The sequence below is a fragment of the Teleopsis dalmanni genome, chromosome 2 (assembly GCF_002237135.1).
Source record: "Teleopsis dalmanni isolate 2A chromosome 2, ASM223713v2, whole genome shotgun sequence".
Taxonomy (NCBI): Eukaryota; Metazoa; Arthropoda; class Insecta; order Diptera; family Diopsidae; genus Teleopsis; species Teleopsis dalmanni.
Window position 1 is genome coordinate 60,375,978 of NC_051847.1, and position 17,569 is coordinate 60,393,546.

The 17,569-nt window shown below is 28.8% G+C and overlaps 3 protein-coding genes across 3 annotated transcripts; 2 read left to right on the top strand and 1 right to left on the bottom strand.

Annotated features, from left to right (window-relative positions):
• Positions 1 to 1,755: 1,755 nt before the first annotated feature.
• LOC119678400 (mitochondrial import receptor subunit TOM7 homolog) lies at positions 1,756 to 2,221 on the top strand. The gene is made up of 3 exons (XM_038090209.1): positions 1,756 to 1,774; positions 1,838 to 1,954; positions 2,022 to 2,221. Exons 2-3 carry the CDS (start codon positions 1,855 to 1,857, stop codon positions 2,084 to 2,086), a joined length of 165 nt encoding a protein of 54 aa, XP_037946137.1. The 5' UTR covers positions 1,756 to 1,774; positions 1,838 to 1,854; the 3' UTR covers positions 2,087 to 2,221.
• A 2,549-nt stretch (positions 2,222 to 4,770) lies between these two features.
• On the bottom strand, positions 4,771 to 12,328 carry LOC119678398. The gene is made up of 4 exons (XM_038090206.1): positions 12,233 to 12,328; positions 12,047 to 12,148; positions 5,796 to 11,968; positions 4,771 to 5,724 (listed from the first exon to the last, which is right to left on the bottom strand). The coding sequence occupies exons 3-4, from the start codon at positions 11,938 to 11,940 to the stop codon at positions 4,898 to 4,900; spliced, it is 6,972 nt and encodes a 2,323-aa protein (XP_037946134.1). The 5' UTR covers positions 11,941 to 11,968; positions 12,047 to 12,148; positions 12,233 to 12,328; the 3' UTR covers positions 4,771 to 4,897.
• A 1,573-nt stretch (positions 12,329 to 13,901) lies between these two features.
• On the top strand, positions 13,902 to 14,272 carry LOC119678399 (mitochondrial import receptor subunit TOM7 homolog). Its single transcript, XM_038090207.1, has 2 exons — positions 13,902 to 14,097; positions 14,157 to 14,272. Exons 1-2 carry the CDS (start codon positions 13,998 to 14,000, stop codon positions 14,219 to 14,221), a joined length of 165 nt encoding a protein of 54 aa, XP_037946135.1. The 5' UTR covers positions 13,902 to 13,997; the 3' UTR covers positions 14,222 to 14,272.
• Positions 14,273 to 17,569: the final 3,297 nt, after the last annotated feature.

A 17,569-nucleotide genomic window follows, 5' to 3' on the forward strand; every position in this document is an offset into this window, starting at 1 on the left:
GGAGTTCGAGTAAATTGAGGAAAAGTAAATTAAAATTCCCTTGGGATTTTTTGCACTGCACTTATGTAAATATATATTTATTTTTTTATTGTACTTATATATTATTTTTGGTTAAAGTTTTCAAATTTTTTATTTATTTATTAAACATCTTATAAAAATTTCACAATTGTAATACCTAATTTACCTAATTATTATCTTATTTACCCTACTCGAAATTCCGGTAAATACCAAAATCCTGCCACGCAGACATTATTTACTATTTCCCACAATTTACCAGCAATTTACTCGAGCTCGCATACGGCCTAGATAAAACACTTTCAAATAAATATTGTAAATGTTTATTATTTTGCAATCATTTATTATTTTACATCCAAATATTGTTAATTTCTTTTGCTTCTGAGACTATGCGCTGTTTGTACTTTCATTTTCACATCATGCTAGATGGGTTGCGTTGATTAATGTTATAGTTACTGCTGTTTTACTATATATAATACACAATAAAATAATACAATAGACTTTTATAAAAAAAAACGTGTTTCAGTTCTACTTCTTTTTTTTTCTTTCCACATAACAATTATCTGTTTGTCTACTTCATCTGCTACCGGTTGTTTGGCAACAGGTGGCCATGCGAACGCAAAAATTATAAATAACACTCTAGCCACAATGTGATCGCCACATATCTATTAATACTGGATTCTCACGAAAGTTCTATCTGTAACTTTATAATACATTCAGACTGTTTCATTTAGGCACCTGCTCATTTATATTAATGAGTGAATGTTCACATTTTAATGAGCACATTTATGCAACTGATAGAAGTTTTATAAACTTCTTTCTATAAACTTCACTTAAAACTTCACACAAAAAAAATAAGTATATAATTGATATACTTAATTATGTATATACATTTTATATATCAATCACATATTCAATTAATAAAAATAAAGATTTTATTAAGTACTTTGTTTACGGTTCAGCTGTTTATTTGTTTACATATTATATATGAAATATGTGACAAATATTTCAACAATTTGGTAATTTCCTTTGTGGAAAATTTATTTTTAAGGGTTGCATTCGACAATTTCCGTTTTAAATAAGCTGTTTTATTGACAATGAGCTCATTTATATAAAAGATTTTAATATAAAATCATCCTCATAAGTAGTTGTAATTAAAGCAGTGTTAATGTGCTATTAGCTGTCAAAAAAATTGACTTCTGGAATCAAAAAGCAAAAACATCGATTCACACGACTTGTGCTTGTAGTTTGACTATCAGACTTATAATATGTCTGCACTTTTTAACAACTTTAACAAAATATTTATCTTGCATACCTATATAATATATATATATATATATATATATATATATATATATATATATGATAAATAGCAGTTTTATTTCACAATAGCATAAATTTATACTGTACTACGATGAACTGTCCAAGTTAAAATCTTTTCGATTTTTAAGATATTACGATTTAATTATATTTTCAGCTGTCAAAATTCCCATGCAAATCTCCTTGATTAGAATTTATTTCGCTATCGAAATCAAGAATAATTTCAAATGACAGATAAATTACAATCAAAACTCTCGTGTGAATCCAATACAACAACACATTGCGAATTTGTGTGCAAATTCTCTTAAAATTGATTTTAAAACTTAAGTTAACATGGTATATGATGAGGAAGTAATAAAAAAATTATCTGGCAACACTAATTTCATTTAACTAAATAAATTCCACAAAATCGATTTTTTGTTCCACTTTTGCTCAGGAGGTGATTGTTTTCAAAATAAACAAATTGAAGATAATTTTTATTTTGGAAATTGTTTAATTAAAGATAAAACAAAAAATAAAATGGGACTTTCCAATGATGCTAAAGACCGTTTAGAGTTTATTTTCAACATTATCAAAACAACTTTCCACTATGGTTTTATGCCATTTGTGCTTTATCTCGGTAAGTTAATGATTTTGCCCGCAATTCTTAATTTAAAATTATTACATAAAAACAATTTATTTTATAGGTTTTCGGAAAGGTCCAGAACCAGGAATGCCACCACTAACTTTACTGAGCTTGCTATGGCAATAGATTATACTCTTGTTTTAAACTAATTTATTGTCTATTATTGTTAATCATAATTTCGTTACTTAAAGGCTTCTCGTGAACTTTAAATACAGTTTTTATTTTATATATATTTTTAAACACAAATTATATATATAATATATTATTATATCTAAATATATTTATATATATTATATTATCATATATTATATTATATACATATATTAAGTTAAATATATTTGTTTACATATATTATATTTGTATATATAAATTTATTTATTTATATAAGTTAACACCCGATGATACCGAATCTGCCCCTCTCTAATTATTTAACATAATTAACGGCGCAGCCATGCGATACTTGCAAAATTGCTGCAAAACGGGTGTTGAGCTATAAAATATATATAAAAACTAAAAATACTGTAGTTCAAAAAGTTCATAAAAAGTCTTTGATTAACGAATATAAATTTTAAATATTCAAATAAATAAATTAATGTTAAATAATATAAATGACACGATGTTTAGTTCGTCAATTTGAACGTAGTTTTTTTATAAAATAATCGGAATCCTTAAGTTTATCGTATTTCATCTTTGTGCTTGGATATAGTATACCTGATTTCATATAGTTGGTTATAGTAACCAACTATAAGCGATGTGAGACAGTTGGAAATCCATAGCTCTTTGGAAAACCTAGCGAAAAAATAGATAAAATACGAAAATTAATAAGATTAATTTATAATATGAAGATTTGAATATAACAGAGTTCTGGGATTCTAGTGAAGTTAAGCACTGCAACCATAGCAAATATCATAATATCAAGAACTATGATATGCTTGTAGAGTTATAGCGCTCTACGCAAATGCTGTATCCTCATCAAGACCATAGTTTTCCTATAACAAGATTCTCAATAGGTCGTGCTAACCTTTCTCAGGAAAAACGACGACAGCAAAAACTGTTAAGATCAGGATATAGTCATGTGCGAAATAGTTACTTGTCACGCATAAACACATCTATTCCTAATGTGTGTCCAAACTGCAGCTCAACCCTCATGACGTCATGCACCTGTTCTCCTACGCAACCGCATACACAACCAATTCAATCGATCTCTTATCCCACCCCATTGAAGTGATCAGTGACAACAATAACCAAATCATTTTTTAACAGTTAGTTGCTTGGAAGTCTAGGTAACAATGGCATCCATGGGCTACCACAGCAACAAAAGACCACGCATTATATCAATATTATAAATGAAAACTTAGATAGAAAATTTACTAATGGATTCATTGAATTAATGGTTCACTTGGGTTAATATAAATTTTTTTTAATTAATTTGTTTTTAGTTTATTAGGCATTACAAATTTATTTCATAACATATGTATATTCAAATTATATAATTAAAAATAAATGAAATAAATAAATATAATATAAAAATAATTAAAAACGATAACAGCATTTAAAGTATTTTACTTTTAACATTCAATAAAATTAATTTAATATAGTTAATTTTAATTCATTTCATTTGAAATTCTTTTATTTTAATTAGTTACTAATTAGTTAGTATCTTCATTTTCCAATGTTGTTGCATTATGATGGAAAGTTGACGTGGTTAATGCAAAAGGAGTTTGTGCTTAGACCTTCGTATTTTTTTTTAAGATTTAAACGCGTTTTCGGTTTCTGCCAGTATAGGTGGGATAAGTGATGTCTTATGTTTGGTTCTGACATTTTCGAAAGTTCATATTTCGTCTTTATAGTTACTTGTTAAATAAATCAATTGTTTAACTTTTTTATAGTTACTTTTTTACTGCTATAAACTTTCTACTATCCATTTTTTATAGTTTTCAAATTCATTATATATTTTATATTATATTATTTTATTATATATTATTAATTATCAATATTTTATGATAATAGTATTGTAATAATTATTCTTTATATATTCATAATTATATTATTTTATAATATATAACTTTTTATCATTATTATATGGTTCACATTATCAGAACTATTTTACATTTATTTATAATTATATTATTTTAAAATATACTATTAATTATATTATTTTATAATATATTATTAATTATATTATTATTAAAATATATTATTAATTATATTATATTATAATATATTATTAATTATATTATTCTATAATATATTATTAATTATAATTATTTTATGATAATAGTATTGTAATAATTATTCTTCATATATTTATAATTATATTATTTTATAATAACATCATAATTATTTTGCATATATTTCTAATTATATTATTTTTTAATATATTATTAATTATATTATTTTATAATATATTATTAATTATATTATTTTATAATATATTATTAATTATATTATTTTATAATATATTATTGAATTATATTATTTTATAATATATTATGAATTATATTACTTTATATTATTTTATTATTTATATTATTTTATAATATATTATTAATTATATTATTTTATAATATATTATTAATTACATTATTTTATAATATATTATTAATTATATTATTTTATTATATATTATTAATTATAATATTTTATAATATATTATTAATTATATTGTTTTACAATATATTTTTAATTATATTATTTTATAATATATTATTAATTATCATTATTATATGGCTTAGCATTGCCATAATTATTTTCAATAGCACTTATTATTAATTATTTATTACTACTGCTAGTAGAATTTTTTGAGTTATAACACGACTAAATGTGTATTTTATTGGTTACAGTCTATGTTTTATTTTTACATTCTTAAAAAGTGAAATAACTTATAATTATTTAACATAATTATATATATATTATATATAACTTAAGTTCCTCTTTTCATAGCTTTTTTTTGAAAAGTTTTTTTTTTGTGGACACAATATTTTTAAGAGTTTCAAGCTTTAAATCATCGTTTGGTTGGGGAATGGAAGGAGTACTGCCACTTAAACGTGATCTTTTTCGACCTTTTCTACTATAAACCGTTTCATTATCAACCACTTTACTCATGTAAATTGCCAATCCTTCACTCTTATTTGAATTGTTTTCCAGCGTTTCCGTCTTTAATACTGTAATTGTGTTTTCAAGAGATTGTTCAGTCGTTGGTTCTATTAGTTGGATATTACTAATAATATCTAGTTTATTTATATCGAATTGCTCATTTAAAGTATCGTTCTTACTATTACAATTTTCAGCATTTGTAGAAATTGTATTATTTAAATCAGCAAAATTTATAGAATAGGACATATGTTCATTTATATCATACGAAACTGAAATTTTAATATCTTCATTTGCTACTTGATCGCTTTTTACTATCTGATCTTGTGGAACAATTACTGTAATATTATTATTTTCATTATGTTTCATTATGTTATCCATGTTTTCAAAGCTTATAGTGTCGAATGTTTTTTCCATTATTTGCACTTCATTTGAATCAGCGGTCTGTATATCTGCACTTTTTGATTGATCGTTTTTTATCGTCTCATCTGATGTATAAAATTCAGTGCTCAGCACATTAAGGAAGTCATCATACATCGAATCTGACATTTTATCAGTACTTTGTTCATTTATAATCTTCATTATATCAAAATCATCACTTATATCAATAATTTGCTCAAAATCAGTCTTACTATCCTCACTTGTTGAATTGGTTAATGATTCATTGGAACCTGTAAAAAAGAATAAAAAATTTTTATAGTTTCGTAAGTGGTTTTTAATCATAATTAATATTTACTTTTACCTTTTTTAGTATTTTTAATGTTTTCAATGTTATTACTTTGCTTGGAAATTTCTTCATTTTTTATAGCTCTAATTTTCAGTGGCCCAAAAACATTCGGAATTTTAAATGTACTTCCTTCTTCAGTTTCAGTATTTGTTCTTGTCTTTCTGTTGTTATTGAGGGAATTTGTTATAGGTTCATTTAACATAGGACATTTATAGGACATGTCGCATTTGGCTGCATACGCTTTATTGCTAAATGTTTCAGATTTACCTGCGGTAAGATTTGATAATTTTTTGCTGTCACTCATAGGACTTTCCACTAGTTTATTAGTGGCTGACTGTATTTTTTTATTATATACAAGTGGAATTACTTCTACCGGGTCTTTAGAGAGCTTAATCTTCCTTTTACGTTTTTTACGCTGTTGAGTTTTTGCCACTGGCTTAGTATCTGTAATAATGTTATTTGTTCCAGAAATGTTATTTGTTCTAGAAATGTTATTTGTTCCAGAAATGTTACTTGTTACAGAAATGTTATTTGTTCCAGAAATGTTATTTGCTAAAGTTCCATCAGAAATTTGGGGACCAAACGATGGCATATCTATCTTGATATTACCATAACTTGAATGATGTCCAAAATGATTATCATTAGCAGAAATATCTTTAGTTGTTAAAGACTCTGCATTTGGTTTTTTAATAGTTGATATAGTGAACCCTTGAAGTTCACCACAAGCTTTAGATTGAACTATTTTTGTTTCACGCACTCTTTTTATCTTATTACAATCCTTAAAGTAAGTATGATCAGACGATCCACTCATTCCTGTATTCGTAGACTGGATATTTAAATTTTTATTAACTGATACAGAAAACGTTTCACCTAAATCAGGAATAGTTTGGTTGGCTGATTGGTAAGATTTATTAAAGCTGAAGGAATGTGGATGTGTATCAAAAATTTCTGTACGATTCACAATGTTTTCTTTTATAGTAATGACCTGACTGGCATCAGATAGCATAGAGGATATATCTGAGAAGCTTTCTATATGTTCTGTAGTTTGTGTCTGTTCTTCAATTGGATCAAAAATAGAAATAGCATTAGCATTCTTTTTTACGGACTCATAATTAAAGTTTATATTTGATATAGGAAACGCTAGATGTTCATCACAAACTTGTAATTGCACTCCAATTTCTTTTTTTCTATGACTGTCAACAGATAGGTTACGTGGCTTCATCTTACATATTTCATTTTCTCTACCGGAAGCGTGGTCTTCGGATTCTCTACGAAAACTTTTTGTGTATGTTGCTGTTTTTGTACATTGATTTATCGATTCAGAAAAGCCATTAACATTTCTAGTTACAGACTTGTAATCAGTGTTTTTATTTGATACAGAAAATTCTGGATGCTTATTACAAATTTCTGGTTGTACCGTAGCCTCATATATTCCATTAAAGTCATAACTGACATCAAATAAATCAGGTAAGCGAGGCGACTTCATGTTGCGAATTTCCTCTTCTCCACAAAAAGGTTGACTTTTGGAATTTGTATGTGGCCATTTGGAGTGTGTTGATGGTTTCATCTGTTGATCTATCGATTCAGAATAACCACTAGCATTTATAGCGGCAGGATCATCAGGGTTTTTACTTGATACAGAAAACCTTGTTTCATACATTTCTTTAAAGTCATGACTTTCATCAGATATTACAGGTAGACTCAGTGACTCCACCATTCGTATTCCATTTTCTTCACCGGAGGTGTCACTTTTAGATTTTGTATGTGACCATTTCGAGTGTGTAGATGGTTTCTTCCGTTGATCTATCGATTCAGAATAACCACTAGCATTTATGGCGACAGGATCATCAGGGTTTTCACTTGATACAGAAAACCTTGTTTCATATATTTTTTTAAAGTCATGACTTTCATCTGATATTACAGGTAGACTCAGTGACTCCATCATTTGTATTCTATTTTCTTCACCGGAGGTGTCACTTTTAGATTTTGTATGTGACCATTTCGAGTGTGTTGATGGTTTCATCTGTTGATCTATCGATTCAGTATAACCACTAGCCTTTATAGCGACAAGATCATCAGTGTTTTTATTTGATACAGAAAATCTTTGCTGTCCATCACAAGTTTTTAATTGTACAGCAGTTTCGTCTCTTCCATTAAATCCATAATTGTTATCAAATAAATCAGGTAAGCCACGTGAAGGTGACTTCATCTTGCGAATTTCATTTTCTCCACAAACGGATAGACTTCTGCGTTTTTTAACTGACCTCTTTGATGGCGCTCCTGGTATCATCCGTTGATCTATCGATTCAGAATAGGCAGTAGCCTTTATAGCGACAAGATCATCAGTGTTTTTATTTGATACAGAAAATCTTTGCTGCTCATCACAAGTTTTTAATTGTACAGAAGTTTCGTTTATTCCATTAAATTCATAATTGTTATCAGACAAATCAGGTAAGCCACGTGAAGGTGACTTCATCTTGCGAATTTCATTTTCTCCACAAACAGATGGACTTTTGGAATTCGTATGTGACCATTTGGAGTGTGTTGATGGTTTCATCTGTTGCTCTATCGATTCAGAATAACCACTAGCCTTTATAGCGACAGGATCATCAGTGTTTTCATTTGATACAGAAAACCTTGTTTCATATATTTCGTTAAAGTCATGACTTTCATCTGATATTACAGGTAGACTCAGTGACTCCATCATTCGTATTCCATTTTCTTCACCGGAGGTGTCACTTTTAGATTTTGTATGGGCCCATTTCGAGTGTGTTGATGGTTTCATCTGTTGATCTATCGATTTAAAATAACCACTGGCCTTTCTAGCGACAGGATCATCGGTGTTTTTATTTGATAGAGAAGTTTTTAATTCTGCAGCAGTTTTGTATATTTCATTAAGTCCATAATTGTTATGAGACAAATCAGGTAAGCCAGGTGAAGGTGACTTCATCTTGCGAATTTCCTTTTCTCCACAAACAGATGGACTTTTGGAATTCGTATGTGACCATTTCGACGGTGTTGGTGATTTCATCCGTTTATCTATCAATTCAGAATAACGACTAGCCTTTATAACGACAGGATCATCAGTATTTTTATTTGATACAGAAAATCTTTGCTGTCCATCACAAGTTTTTAATTGTACAGCAGTTTTGTCTATCCCATTAAATCCATAATTGTTATCAAATAAATCAGGTAAGCCAGGTAAAGGTGACTTCATCTTGCGAATTTCATATTCTCCACAAAGGGATTGACTTCTGGGTTTTTTAATTGGCCTCTTTGAGTGTGCTACTGGTTTCCTCCGTTTATCTATCGATTTAGAATATGTAGTAGCCTTTCTAGCGACAGGGTCATCAGTGTTTTCATTTGATGTAGAAAACCCTGGATGCTCATCACGAATTTTTGATTGTAACCTTGGTTCATATATTTCATTAAAGTCATGACTTTCATCAGATATTATAGGTAGACTCAGTGACTCCACCATTCGTATTCCATTTTCTTCACCGGAGGTGTCACTTTTAGATTTTGTATGTGACCATTTCGAGTGTGTTGATGGTTTCATCTGTTGATCTATCGATTCAGTATAACCACTAGCCTTTATAGCGACAAGATCATCAGTGTTTTTATTTGATACAGAAAATCTTTGCTGCTCATCACAAGTTTTTAATTGTACAGCAGTTTCGTTTATTCCATTAAATTCATAATTGTTATCAGACAAATCAGGTAAGCCACGTGAAGGTGACTTCATCTTGCGAATTTCATATTCTCCACAAAGGGATTGACTTCTGGGTTTTTTAATTGGCCTCTTTGAGTGTGCTACTGGATTCCTCCGTTGGTCTATCGATTTAGAATATGTAGTAGCCTTTCTAACGACAGGATCATCACTGTTTTCATTTGATGTAGAAAACCCTGGATGGTTATCACGAATTTTTGATTGCAACCTTGTTTCATATATTTCGTTAAAGTCATGACTTTCATCAGATATTATAGGTAGACTCAGTGACTCCGTCATTCGTATTCCATTTTCTTCACCGGAGGTGTCACTTTTAGATTTTGTACGTGACCATTTCGAGTGTGTTGATGGTTTCATCTGTTGATCTATCGATTCAGAATAACCATTAGGCTTTGTAGCCATGGGATCAGTTTTTTTACTTGATACAGAAACCCTTTGCTGCGCATCACACGTTTTTAATTGTACAGCAATTTCGTCTCTTCCTTTAAATCCATAATTGTTATCAAATAAATCAGGTAGGTTAGATGATTTTATCTTGCGAATTTCATTTTCTCCACAAACGGATTGACTTCTGCGTTTTTTAAAAGGCCTCTTTGAGTGTGCTACTGGTTTCCTTCGTTGATCTATCGATTCAGAATAACTACTAGCCTTTACAACAACAGGATCATCAGTGTTTTCATTTGATACAGAAAACCTTGTTTCATATATTCCGTTAAAGTCATGACTTTTATCAGATATTACAGGTAGGCTCAGTGACTCCATCATCCGTATTTCGTTTTCTCCACCGGAGATGTCACCTTCAGATTTTGTAGGTGATCCTTTCAAGTGATTTGCTGTTTTTATCCATTGACATATCAACTCTGTGAACTCATTAACTGTTCTAGATACAGACTCATAATTAGGGTTTATATTTGATACAGAAAACACTGACGGCTCGTGAATATTGGGGTTCGCCTTAATTGCATTACTTCCATGAAAGTTATGTCTTACATCTTTCTTATATTTTTTGTTGGATATTTCGCTTTCGGATTCTTCACGTGACCTTTTCAAGTGTTTTGCTTTATGTGTTGATTGATTTGTTAACTTCGAAAAATCATTAGCTGTTCTAGTTACAGTGTCATAATTGGAGTTAATATTTGAAATAGAAAACACTGGACGTTCATTAGAAATGTTAAGGTTTGCCTTAATTTCTTTATTCTTATTACAGTTATGATTGATACCAGATATTACTGATGAACTGTTTGAATTGAAAGACTTAATATTGTTAGTTTTCGAAATTTGTCTGGAATCTACAACTTGATTTTCTGAACTCGTATTCGTGTAAACTGAGCATGACTTAGGTGATAAGAGACTGGATTTTGCTGTTCTCGTAAGTTTTAATGAGTTTGGAACTAAGTTTGATTCCATAAAATTAACATTATTCTCGTGATTGCTTGTTGGAAAGACTCTTGAATCTTCATTTAAATTTTTTTGTGTAATTTCCAACTTGTCACCAATCACCGACATACGTAAGTTATTTAAATATTTAGCATGAGCGTCATTTGTTTTTAAATCTTCAGTTTCCATGTTAATATTCGTTTTACCATTAGAAAAGATACCACTGACAGATGCTCGCACCGTTATTGAAAACTTGACTACACGTTTTCCTTCTTTATCTAATGGCAAAGCGCTTGAAAAATTATTGTTGGCGGGAAAAATAAAATTTCGTTTTGATTTCATGATTTTGCTTACCAGACTAACTTCACTACAAGTTTTCAGTTGAAATTTTTTTATTTTTGGATATTCCGCATTGTTGTTTGAGTTCATAGCGTTTAAACTTTTATCATTTTGATTTTTTATAGCAGCTTCGGCAAATAATGGATATAGGCAATTAATGTCTTCACATCTCAGGATTGCAAAATTGGTTTCTATATAAAAAATACATAACTTATTCGTGCGTCCTTCTCTATAACATTTTGGACAGATATCACCAGCTTGACTTATGCAAGCATTAACAAAAAAAATTTCATTTTTTAAAGCATGAGCTGCAATATTTATTTCACTATCATATTGATCTTTGAAATTGAAATATTGCTCATTAAAATAATTATTTGGAATTAGTTTTATGTCCATATTAGGCTTGAAGTCATCTTGAATTTCTTTAAGAGGAGTCAACAAATTGTTTGGATTTAATTTATGATTGCTGTTCAAAAGTACATACTTTGTATGGTTGTTTATTGACTGGTCATCCCTTGAAGCTACTGCACCAGGCAAATTTACAGTATTAGAAACATGAACGTTAGCTTCCGTAACGTAAAAACATTCGTTATTCTCACATCTTAAAATATTTTTTGGAATTAAGAAGTGAGATTTGCCGTTTTTAGAGCAAGCAGGACAACACTGTCCAACTTGTGACATATTTCTACGGTCCATTTGAATGCGTTTTGTCATTATTTAGCCTTTAATTTTCACCAATTTGCTGCAAACAAAAATACACAATAATTGATAAAGATTTACAATAAAATGTTTAAAGTATTTTCGCACAAACAAAACTTACTCAATATCTTTACTCCAGGCAATAACTCCATTATCTTTTAAAGTACAGCAACTGAAGACTGCATAAGCAGTATTTATTGTTTTCATATTAACAAATAATTCCCTAAAGATTAAATCAATGAATATTAAAGTATTTAAGTGATATTGTTTAAAACGTGCATATGTTGGAACTGTCAAAATCATTTACCGGCAAAACACAGCAAAAATAGTTTTGATATTTATCTTGATTTACGAAATGTAATCAAAACTGTCTGTAATTTTAATAATCTTAATTTGTTTTTATTTACACATTAACACTGCTTTTGCATGCAATAAACAATTTTAATCACAAAGAAACAATGAAATTTAATGTATTTTTCTGCGAGACTAGCAACACAAGTAAGAACATATAAATGTCAAGTGTGGAACTTAATCTTTGCTAGTGTTGTCTAACGTATATATAATTTTTAACACATTCATGGGTTGCCATGTTGGGTTTACATAATTTAGGCGGCATGGGTTTTTAACATCTTTTGACTTAAATGCTCCAATAGAATATCTTTTGGTGGTCAAGGATGCGTGTGAGTTCGAGTAAATTAAAGTTAAATTGAGGGAAATAGTAAATTATGTCGATATGGCAACGAATGTTGGTATTTACCAGAATTTCGAGAAGGATAAATTAAAACTATGTAAATTAGGTGTTACCATTGTGAATATTTTATAAGATGTTTAATAAATAAATAAAAATTTTAAAAGTTTTAAACAAAAATAATAAATAAGTGCAATAAATATATATTTACATAAGTGCAGTGCAAAAAATCCCAAGGATATTTCAATTTACTCTACCTCAATTTACTTGAACTCGCACACGACCATAATTTTCAAACTTTTAACATCACTAGTTATTGCTAAATGAGTAGTATTTAACAATGTTGTATTTTTCTTGCATTTGTCTTATAACTTTTTGCTTTTATTTTAACGATTGTGTTTTGTATTTATTCATGTATTGAATTTTTAAATGAACACAGACTCTAAAAATGAGTGGTTTTGGCAGTATATTGACAACGCTAAACACGAAGTAATCCTTTCACTTCAAGGAACTAGAGTTAAGTGTAAGATGTGATGAACGGTATTCTGAATTTATAGTTTTTATAGAAAATTTACCATATATTAAAAAATTTTTTCAAGAAGTTATAATAATCTAGAATAATGTATGGAACATATGTAAAGTAGCTAGAAGTTGAAATTGATGAAATTTGTTGCAGCATATATAATCAGTAAGCTTCAGCAGGGCAAACAACTTACATGACTTGACCAAAAAACAAACAATTGAGCAGAAATGTTGCTTACGGTCTCCCAATACAATACTTAAGATGGATTTCGGACAGATCCATCTTTTGAGTTTGTGTGTTTAACGTTTTTAATTAAAACGCATTTAATTTCTTTCAAATATTTCTATAGACGACTAATGATAAATATTTGGCAATATTCGAAACAGCTGTGTAACAGAAACATGCACAAGTAATTTCAGTAATGGCGCCAGCCAACACTCAGCATCGTATTAATTTGACCTATATGGTATTCAGCCCAATATATATACATATGTTAATTAAGTGAATGTAAATTTTTGTAGTTAAAATATGTATTCACTATAAACCATTTTTCTATACGAAAATAGATGACGTCATAAATGTATTATTTTATTTAATATTCTTAATGAATTACGGTTAAAAATTTTTTTTAAAATTACTTTAACTGAGTATATTATTATCTTAGTTGTGTGAGATTAAATTTGTCGCAATATTAATAATACGATCCACACAATTAATTGTCAATTGCAACTCTGAAGAAAGTCCACAAAATCATATGTTTCCTTCTCTTACTTGACGTGCTTCTGATTAAGGAACGTTGGATCCGAAGGTCTCGTTGTTTTTGATACTTTTTTTTAATTAAAAACTATATTTGTTTGCAAAATGGCAATGTCTAACGATGCTAAAGAACGTCTCGAATTTGTATTCGAAATTGCTAAGACGACTTTCCATTATGGTTTTATACCATTTGTGCTGTATCTGGGTAAGTTGCCGAATGAACGTTTGTGCTTACTTATGTAAATAAAATTTGCTTCTTCTTAGGATTTCGAAAGGGAGCCGAACCGGGAATGCCACCATTAACTTTGCTTAGCTTGTTATGGCAATAATTTATATTATAAATAATAAGTATAAAAAATGTTAATAAATTTAAGTTAACCGAATCGAGCAGTATTTGTCATTTTTGGCTAGATTTCACATTTTGTGTTAGTTCTTACATACACTGCGATTTGTGATTAGAGTTCAGCAATTAATAATATATTTAAGTTAGTGTTAAAACTCTAAAAATTAACTATGTTATTAATTTATTTTTTTAACTTATTAATCGAATTGCATATCAAGCATATAAACTTGATTATTCGTGTTTAAAATACTGAGGTTTTGCAGAATTTGTGTGCTTTCTGTAAATAATAAATATAGATTTGTTATTTGCACTTTCCATGTTTTTTTAAAATTATAACGTAAAAAAATATAGACAAAGTTTTGAATTGTAAATGTCATAGCTGTAAGAGGATGAAATATATTAACAATTGCTTTGTAATTGTGGAGTACATAAGACGCGTTGATGAAGCATACTAGGATTTACTTTCTAGATGATCTTAGTCAGCAGTAAGATTTCGCTTTAAAGATAGTCAGTTGCTTTATGAATAGCTTAAAGTGATTTTTCACCATAAGGTTTATACGTCGATACAATGGCGTAGTAAACCTATATGTATTCATGTTGTTTTTGTAACTCGTTGAGACCTACTTGTGAAGTTTCTTTGCTAGGTGTTAAACTGCACTTGGTCGTTGCTGGTGACGTGTGGCTCCAGTATGTAGACCAGGCCGTTCTTGGAACCAAGTGGATTTACAGACTTATTTTAATAACCTAATTTTACATAGTTGCATATAAAGGTGTTAAAATTAGTTATATTTATATCTTGGAAAAAAGTTTATTTTGTTGCAAATGCCAATATGGAGAGGAGAAGTAGAATGCAAAATGTTGAATAATTTTAAATTTGTTATCTTCCTGCTGCTCGATAACATCGACGATTGAGATCGATTTTCAACGAGAGAAACTAAAAAACATTTTAAAAATAATTCGACTACTTAAAATCATTCATGATAAGTTTTTTTTCGGAAAATAGTCTATAGAATCGTGTTCGCCTATACGCTTTTATCGAATTTTTTCTTTAAAACAATATATATGAATATTAAAACAAAAATATATATATATATATATTAAAACATGTACATATATTTAAAATAATATATAGGTACATAAATGCATTTGTTGGGAATATATATAAATTTCTTTTTTATATATACTAATATATTTAATTTATATATAATTATATTTAAATACAAATATATTTTTTTAAGTGTACTTCATAAGAACTTTGACAGCAGCGTGTCACCGAAAGGCGGTAACGGTAGTTGAGTATTTGTAAACAAACGCATTTTTATTTAAAAATAAATTACATGAATAAATGGAAAACTCTTTTAATTTTGCACAAAGTAATATAAATGAAATCAAAATGAAAAGTGCTTATGTCAATGAAATTAATTTAATACATTTTTTGAAAAGCTTAATTTAACGTTCAACGCTGGTACGTCGGTAAGTCATGCCAGATTTAGTTTCGAAATTTTGTTAATAAGGAAAATGATCGATTCACCATCCGATAGGTTGACTTAAAAATTAATTGATGATAAATTAAGTATATTAAAGATCAATTTCGATTATTAAATATGAAAATAATTATAGGTAGCCAACTTTAAAAAATAATATAATTGTTTTTTTAATTTTACAAGAACAAATGCTACTCCATGTTTATGTGTATATATTTTTAAAAATTGCTTTAAATGTAGGTGTGTATGGATTGGGTTTTATGCTGCATGTAATGATTAACCCTAGTATGGAGTTTGTAAAAAGTTGTGTTTATAATTGGGATATATCACCAAGAATATATACACATATGTATATGTACTTAGTTTTTATTATAATAAATTAAAGTCTAAAGTTATTTTAAAGTCAGAAAATTTATAAAATATCTTAAAGCAAAATATTTTATGATAATTAATAGTTAGATAATTAGAAATGTCATTACTAATACATTGTAGTTGCAGTGTCGGTGAAGATTTTTCTGAACTGAATTAAAATGCAATAAGATTGTGTGGATAGGAAAAAAATATGTTTTATATATGCGATATATATTTAAATAAGTTAAACGCTATAATAAATATATATAATAAATATATTTATTTAAGTTAAACGCTGCAATAAACTATATTCTTACCATTTATTGAATTTTCTCTTATAATTTAAAACCAATAATAATTAAATAAGTTTTAATAATTGACATATGTATTAAATATTATTCTGAAAAGTCTAAAAAATTTGATTCCTTATAATCGCAAAATCAGTTTACGATCTCCTAGCAAATTTAAATTTCTACTATCAAAGCGATTCCGAAACTACTGAAGTTAATAGTATGCGAAAAATTCGAAGCTCTAATTTTGTAATGAAAACATTGAAATATCCGTTTCAAATCGTATATATAGATATATATTGTGGGACGTTGAGACAGCGCACCCTCCGACAAGAGGGATTAGCCGAAATAGACCACGAAGTGACTTGGGTCTTTTTGTGTCCTTCATATTCTCGGATGTCATTATTGAGTTAATACTAAAGAGGCTTTATTTCGCATAATTACATCTTTTGTTATTGTAAGCACATCATTTAGATTGAGGTTGGCTGCCAACTCATCACCAACCCAAAGGTATTTCAAGATAGTCATCCTCCTGCTTGCCAGTGTTGGACATTGGCATAATATATGCACCGCTGTATCCTTTTCTTCTAGATGTACTCTGCAAGTGTCTTCCTCAATAAAAGATATCTTTTTGAGGTGATACTTAAAGTTTCTATGTTCACAGTAATCAATGAGGTCAGCTAACTTACAGTGCTCTGCGGATAACTGAATACTTTTATCACTTTCCTGACCAACGGTGCCGGCATCATGAGTTTAGTCTGTCACCTATTACCTGTCTTCACCTGTTAAGATGAATTGATGTTATCCACTTATCGACATAAGCTGCAGTCATGCTGTTCTTGACTCTGCGCCACAGAAATTATGGCTTGATCCTTGCTTTGTAAGTTGATTTGCTCTTTCGTTTTACTCAATACCGATATGTCCTTTAACCCACATGACAGAACTATTGGAATAATAAGCTGGCACTATCACACAATGTAATACACTATCTCACTACAGTTTCACTAAAAAAAGAATATCACTTTCATTGGGATCAGATTTAGCGTTAATATGCTTGGGCTACTAAACAAACAAGATTTCCACTGACATCTGTCCTAGCTTTACAACAGTGTGTATAGCCTGAAATTGCTTTGATCTACATTGCATTATATTGTAGTCTCAATTTTTCATCCCTCTGTTTAAATATCTTAAAAATTGGATCGTCTTCAT

Coding starts and splice junctions, on each gene's coding strand:
- LOC119678399 (XM_038090207.1), top strand. CDS start 13,998: ATGGCAATGTCTAACGATGCTAAAGAACGTCTCGAATTTGTATTCGAA. Junction 14,098..14,156: donor ACCATTTGTGCTGTATCTGG/GTAAGTTGCCGA, acceptor GCTTCTTCTTAG/GATTTCGAAAGGGAGCCGAA.
- LOC119678398 (XM_038090206.1), bottom strand. CDS start 11,940: ATGACAAAACGCATTCAAATGGACCGTAGAAATATGTCACAAGTTGGA. Junction 5,725..5,795: donor CATTAAAAATACTAAAAAAG/GTAAAAGTAAAT, acceptor TCTTTTTTACAG/GTTCCAATGAATCATTAACC.
- LOC119678400 (XM_038090209.1), top strand. CDS start 1,855: ATGGGACTTTCCAATGATGCTAAAGACCGTTTAGAGTTTATTTTCAAC. Junction 1,955..2,021: donor GCCATTTGTGCTTTATCTCG/GTAAGTTAATGA, acceptor TTTATTTTATAG/GTTTTCGGAAAGGTCCAGAA.